At 45.2% G+C, this 7,439-nt stretch overlaps 1 protein-coding gene across 8 annotated transcripts in view; it reads right to left on the bottom strand.

Moving 5' to 3' along the window:
* Positions 1-4,174: 4,174 nt before the first annotated feature.
* LOC146007513 (uncharacterized) overlaps positions 4,175-7,439 on the bottom strand; it is a 218,458-nt gene continuing 215,193 nt past the window's right edge. For all 8 annotated transcript variants that reach the window (XM_083145923.1, XM_083145918.1, XM_083145922.1 and 5 more), the window contains one exon: positions 4,175-7,370. In XM_083145923.1, the coding sequence (XP_083002049.1) occupies positions 5,548-7,370 (1,823 nt within the window). In that variant the 3' untranslated portion in view covers positions 4,175-5,547. The remainder of the gene's footprint in view (positions 7,371-7,439) is intronic.

Genomic DNA, 7,439 nt, shown 5'->3' with positions numbered 1-7,439 from the left:
TGTACATCTGTATAGCCATCAGACCGGCCGTCTTATCCCACCACGCCGTAGTGTATGATATACCTGTACATCTGTATAGCCATCAGACCGGCCGTCTTATCCCACCACGCCATAGTGTATGATATACCTGTACATCTGTATAGCCATCAGACCGGCCGTCTTATCCCACCACGCCATAGTGTATGATATACCTGTACATCTGTATAGCCATCAGACCGGCCGTCTTATCCCACCACGCCGTAGTGTATGATATACCTGTACATCTGTATAGCCATCAGACCGGCCGTCTTATCCCACCACGCCGTAGTGTATGATATACCTGTACATCTATATAGCCATCAGACCGGCCGTCTTATCCCACCACGCCGTAGTGTATGATATACCTGTACATCTGTATAGCCATCAGACCGGCCGTCTTATCCCACCACGCCGTAGTGTATGATATACCTGTACATCTGTATAGCCATCAGACCGGCCGTCTTATCCCACCACGCCGTAGTGTATGATATACCTGCAGCATCTGTATAGCCATCAGACCGGCCGTCTTATCCCACCACGCCGTAGTGTATGATATACCTGCACATCTGTATAGCCATCAGATCGGCCGTCTTATCCCACCACGCTGCAGTGTATGATATATCTGTATAGCCATCAGACCGGCCGTCTTATCCCACCACGCCATAGTGTATGATATACCTGTACATCTGTATAGCCATCAGACCGGCCGTCTTATCCCACCACGCCGTAGTGTATGATATACCTGTACATCTGTATAGCCATCAGACCGGCCGTCTTATCCCACCACGCCGTAGTGTATGATATACCTGTACATCTGTATAGCCATCAGACCGGCCGTCTTATCCCACCACGCCGTAGTGTATGATATACCTGTACATCTGTATAGCCATCAGACCGGCCGTCTTATCCCACCACGCCGTAGTGTATGATATACCTGTACATCTGTATAGCCATCAGACCGGCCGTCTTATCCCACCACTCCGTAGTGTATGATATACCTGCACATCTGTATAGCCATCAGACCGGCCGTCTTATCCCACCACGCTGTACTGTATGATATACCTGCACATCTGTATAGCCATCAGACCGGCCGTCTTATCCCACCACGCCGTAGTGTATGATATACCTGTACATCTGTATAGCCATCAGACCGGCCGTCTTATCCCACTATACTGTAGTGTATGATATACCTGTACATCTGTATAGCCATCAGACCGGCCGTCTTATCCCACCACGCCGTAGTGTATGATATACCTGTAGCATCTGTATAGCCATCAGACCGGCCGTCTTATCCCACCACGCCGTAGTGTATGATATACCTGCACATCTGTATAGCCATCAGACCGGCCATCTTATCCCACCACACTGTACGATATACCTGTAGCATCTGTATAGCCATCAGACCGGCCATCTTATCACACCATGCTGTAGTGTATGACCGGGGCCCCTCCCTCAAGCCCTGTCCTGGGTAATTAGTACCTGCTCCCTCCCCCTCTTGCAGCCATGGCGCTGGCAACTATCAGACATTCTCCTCATTCATCAGATCTCCTGCTTAGGGAATGGTCATTAGCAGCCCATCTCCTAGTCACAGACGGTGGCTTCTAACATCATATACAGAATACACAGCAGAAGTGCATTTTATTCCTTCAATATGGCCCAGAAGTCTCACCGTCACCTTTGGGATGCTGACTCCTCCGCTTCCAGGTAGGAGTTGAGAACAAAAAAATGGTGCTGGCAGTAGCAGTAGCAGCAGCATACCGGAGCAAGGGGGGTGTTTTACTTTGTGAACAGACTAACAGGATGAGGAGTAGTGTGGTGCGTGAATGTATTTTCACCCCCCCTCCCCTGCTTATCACCATGGAATGACTCATCCCTCCCACCCACCTGTTAGCTGTCTCTTCTACACCTATGCCCTCTCTTTTATTTCGCCCAGCGGCGTGCCTCTCTCTGCCTCGGGTGCAGAGGAAGTATAGGAGGGAGCCACAGGCGAGAGCAGCCGAGATGACGGGTGGGCAGCGAGTGTGCTGTGTCATGCTTTCCTTCCCTTTTTTGTGCTTGGAGCTTGTGTTGCGCCGGCTCAATCCTCCCTACGCCCCTGTGCAGCAGTTTCGGTTGCGCTTTACAATAGTAGACAGTGATAAAACAAACTGGGTAAAACCGACAGACTTGGAGGTAGGAGAGCCCTGCTGCATGCTTACAGTCTATAGGGAACATATGAGTGAAACATACAGGCACCAGTAATAGCATAGCAGTCCCACCAAGTTGCATTGACAGTAGCAGCAGCATGCCGGAGCAAGGGGGTGATCTACTTGGAGACAGACACTCAGGATGAGTGCCAGGGGGCAGTGTAGTGTGAGACCCCACCACCACCGCGGAATGACCCTAATCTGTCCCACCAACCTGTTAGCTGTCTCTTCCACGCATATGCCCTCTATTTCTCCCTGTCCCGCCCATCAGCTGCCCCCCTCCCCACCTATGTTACCCAGGGAATGTCTCTCTTCCTCCACCCCCTCTCCTACAGGCATCTCCCCCACCCCACCTCTCCGTTCTCCACCCAATCAGCTGTACCTCTTCTCCTCTCCCCCTGCTGTCACACAGTGAATGTTTCTGCCAGACAGCTGTCTCTTTTTTTCTTTTCCACCCCCTTCCCTAAATGATCCCAAAATATACGCACCATAATGCATTTTTATGCGCTACAGGCAGACGGACCTTATTTTTAAAACTGAGCTGGTCCTGCAGGACGCGCTGCGGGTTCCTGATCTTGTGTGCGCTGCAGCAGCCAATAATGAATCCTCAGCATCTCCCGAAACTATTATCGCCAGCAGAGTCTTTTCACCCACTTATCTCCTTGGACCTCCCTGTCCCTAGTAGATTGTCCCGCAATATAAAGGGTCCAGACAATGGGGTACAATAAAGTTCTTCATTGGTCAAGTGGTCAGGTTTCGTCTCTCGTTATTGGTACAGTAAGGATGCAAAGCTGGTTCTTTGTTCAAGGCTTCGACATCATGTCCCGGGGTCCCTGCTGTGCATCTGGTTTCAACTGGATTTCTTCAGTTAGCCCTTCCTTGTGGAAATGTATAGATTATTATATGTAATGTCCATAACTAATGAAATGGTATATACTGCGCTTTGCAAACAAACACCGGAGAACTGTGAGTGAGAGACTGATTACACAGAAACGAATAGTGTATTATCCTTAATACTACCGGTATGTATTGTGATATCGGGGCAGATGTATTAAGCCTTAACAAGAGATAAATGCACGGGTGATAAGGAGAGATAAACGTCCAGCCAATCACCTGCTAACTGCCATGTTACAGGCTGTGTTTGAAAAAAGTCAGTAAGGAGCTGATTGGCTGGACGTTTATCTCTCCTTATCACCCTTGCATTTATCTCTTGTTAAGGATTAATACATCTGCCCCATTAAACCTTATAACTATATTTTATTATTTGTGACTGTGGAGTATGATTCTATGTGTATTAGTATGGCTGCCCTTTGCGTTCGCACAATACTCCTACTCGCTCCTGTACACGCTTCACGTAAATATGCAGACATAAATGGCGGCCACAGTATGCTAGTGCGGTAAGGATGCAATACTGTAATGGTCTGTACTCCAAGTACAACACAATGTTCCATGATGTGCTGTATAAAGGACTGTAAGAAGCTGAGTTGGGACAGCAGAATCCTGACAGTAAGTAATGGGCTGAAGCAATAGGGGGCAGGGAGGGCGTGGGTTAGTGCTAAGGTACTTATCAGGGTCAATCTGGAAATCTTCCATTGGGTGCTGCTGTTGGCATTCTGATGGACAGGATAGAGAATGTCAGAAACCGCGGTGCACATTCACATCGGCGTCCGCGTTCCGTACCAGCTCGCTGGTGTGTCTTGCGGCGCAGGCCCTGTCCTGTGCTGTCCCCTGGTACTCTCCATGGCAGGATTTGAGTGGCATTGCCCTTAACTATTGCCAGTATCCCACGCTGGTTCTGGGTCGGGCCATGCCACATAGGTGCCGCCATGACACCTGCAGTCACATGACTGTTGTCCAATGATTGTGACCTTGTTGCTCTGACACTCATGTGACCAAAGGTGTGCACAGGTACTTCCTGGACTGAAAGAGGGTGTGCCAGCGCTGGCTGTACCAATAAATGGATCAGACGGTTCTCAAAAAAAGATATAAATTTAATAATAATAAAAACACAAATACAATATAATAATCTAATACAATGATATGTGAATCATTAGACAGAGTTCAATTTGCATTGTTTAAAAAGATGCCCATTGTGGTTCAAATAAATATATTTCACTATATACTGCCTCACATTTGTATAAGGTATCCAACCTGTATAATTTACAGACTGTTCTCAGTTTTGTAATGTTTTTAGCTTGATAATTACACTCAGGTGAATCATTTAGACAATCGGGGAAATTTACTAAAGGAAATTTGTAAAAAAAAAATGTATATTTGTATCCAGAAATACACTTATTTTTGACATTTACTATCCCGAAAATACGGCAATTCGTATTGATGTGCTATCACTACTAGTGTTCCCCACTAGGAACAGCTCCACAAGCGGGGCACAAATCCCCCTGGTCCAACGGTCCACAAGTTAATTTAATGATGCAAAACTTGCAGTAAACTAACATGGCAGCTGCCCCTCCTTCAGCAACAGCAGATCTACACCCTTCTGTCATAGTGTTAAGAAACACTGTGCAAAGTCAGGCGCTACACAGAGTAATAAACCAGTGGTAGTTATCAGTAAGCTGCTGCTGCTGTTGCAGACCCACCGTGGTCACAGGAAAGGCACTGCTCAGAAGAATCTCAGCTGCAGGACTGTGATATGGCAAGGCCCCTTTTCAGCTCTGCATGTAGAGGAAAAATGGCACCCAGTCCCCAGCCAGGAAGAGACCAAGTCCCTGCTTCAGCGGGGAGGATGTGCATTTTGGCACCCTCGCCCTTCAAACGCTCCTATAGTAGATTCACCATAAAGGATCACCTTGGAGTGCACTGCTGCGTGGGGCTCCTGTAACTGGCTTGTCCCTTTAAATTGTCAGCGCCATAGCAGGGGGTACTATCACCAGAGCCTTCCATCGAACAGCAAGCCGGTGAAGTGTCCCCCAGAGCCCAGGAGACCTTTCCATTTCTAAGGCAGGGAGGTCATAGCACTGAGCTGGGAGAAAGCAGTGCTTTCTCAGCAGCTCACAGGACTCTGACAGGGAAGCGTTTCTATCAGCCCCTGTAGTGCTAAAAAACAGTGTAAAGAGGTTTCCTGAGGAAACCTCACACCGAGCCTGCTGCATGCTAAGAAAAATTACTAAAATATTTTTTTTCTAACTAACTCTTATCTGGCTGCATTACGCAGCCCCATAGCCTATGTACCCACTCCTGTGGGCACTTTAAACGAAACTGAGGTCTTCTGGGATGCAGCAGGGGAGCAGCCTGCATCTTAAAAGAATAGTATAGGTGCCTTGGCTCCTCTGGACCAGACTACATCCCATGTTTAAGCTGTGTCACCAGGATGGACGAAATGAAATTATTTTTTTTGTGTGTGAGTTTTCTGGTGTCTACAAGCACCTGATTTATATGAAAAACATTTCCCACATTCAGAGCATGAAAATGGTTTCTCGCCTGTGTGAATTCTCTCATGTATAACAAGATATGATTTGTGTGTAAAACATTTCCCACATTCAGAGCATGAAAATGGTTTCTCACCTGTGTGAGCTTTCTCATGCGTAACAAGAGCAGATTTCATTGCATAACATTTCCCACATTCAGAGCATGAAAATGGTTTCTCACCTGTGTGAGCTTTCTCATGTGTAACAAGAGCCGATTTAATTGCAAAACATTTCCCACATTCAGAGCATGAAAATGGTTTCTCACCTGTGTGAATTCTCTCATGTGTAACTAGAGATGATTTCTGTTGAAAACATTTCCCACATTCAGAGCATGAAAATGGTTTCTCACCAGTATGAATCCGCTTATGTGTAACAAGAGCAGATTTAATTGCAAAATATTTCCCACATTCAGAGCATGAAAATGGTTTCTCACCTGAGTGAATTCTCTCATGTATAACAAGAGATGATTTCATTGCAAAACATTTCCCACATTCAGAGCATGAAAATGGTTTCTCACCTGTGTGAATTCTCTTATGCAGAACAAGATATGATTTCTGTTGAAAACCTTTCCCACATTCAGAGCATGAAAATGGTTTCTCACCTGTGTGAATTCTCTCATGTATAACAAGATATGATTTGTGTGTAAAACATTTCCCACATTCAGAGCATGAAAATGGTTTCTCACCTGTGTGAGCTTTCTCATGTATAACTAGAGTTGATTTCATTGCAAAACATTTCCCACATTCAGAGCATGAAAATGGTTTCTCAGCTGAGTGAATTATCTCATGTGTAACAAGAGATGATTTGTGTGTAAAACATTTCCCACATTCAGAGCATGAAAATGGTTTCTCACCAGTATGAATCCGCTTATGTGTAACAAGAGCAGATTTAATTGCAAAATATTTCCCACATTCAGAGCATGAAAATGGTTTCTCACCTGAGTGAATTCTCTCATGTGTAACAAGAGATGATTTGTGTGTAAAACATTTCCCACATTCAGAGCATGAAAATGGTTTCTCACCTGTGTGAGCTTTCTCATGTATAACTAGAGTTGATTTCATTGCAAAACATTTCCCACATTCAGAACATGAAAACGGTTTCTCATCTGTGTGTCTTCTCTCATGTTTAACAAGATATGATTTGTGTGTAAAACATTTACCACACTCAGAACATGAAAATGTCTCATTTGTGTGTTTCCTTTGATGTTGCAAAAAACTAAATTTATGTCCAAAACCTTTCCCACATTCAGAACATGAAAATGGTTTCTCACCTGAGTGAATTCTCTCATGTGTAACAAGAGATGATTTTTCTGTAAACCGTTTCCCACATTCAGAGCATGAAAATGGTTTCTCACCTGTGTGACTTCTCTTATGTCTAGCAAGACATGATTTCTGTTGAAAACATTTCCCACATTCAGAGCATGAAAATGGTTTCTCCCCTGTGTAAGGTCTCTGATGTAAAACAGAATCTAACTGATGTATAGAACGCTTACCAAACTCAGAACTGGATGATCTTGTATCATATTTATGGTCTGTACGGTGTATAGTAATCTCTGATATATCAGAAGGTTCCTCATGACTAGAGGGACCAGATGAAATATCTGCACTGTGAAATGTTGGGTGTATATTTTGGATAATAGGTTTTTCTTCTGGAGAATCTTGTCTGATGTTCTGATCTTCTATTATAAAACCTGGAGACACAATGAGATCTCCCTCCGAGGTATTCCTGCTTGTGCGCCCATCTGCAGGAAACAGATGAATGACAGACAGAATTGATTACATTGAGAAGCAAATGATCATGGATGTTTAGC

The sequence above is a fragment of the Crinia signifera genome, chromosome 6 (genome assembly GCF_055691185.1).
Source record: "Crinia signifera chromosome 6, ASM5569118v1, whole genome shotgun sequence".
NCBI classification, from domain to species: Eukaryota; Metazoa; Chordata; class Amphibia; order Anura; family Myobatrachidae; genus Crinia; species Crinia signifera.
Note: the sequence above shows the minus strand (reverse complement) of the source record. Positions and strands in the feature narration are given on the sequence as shown.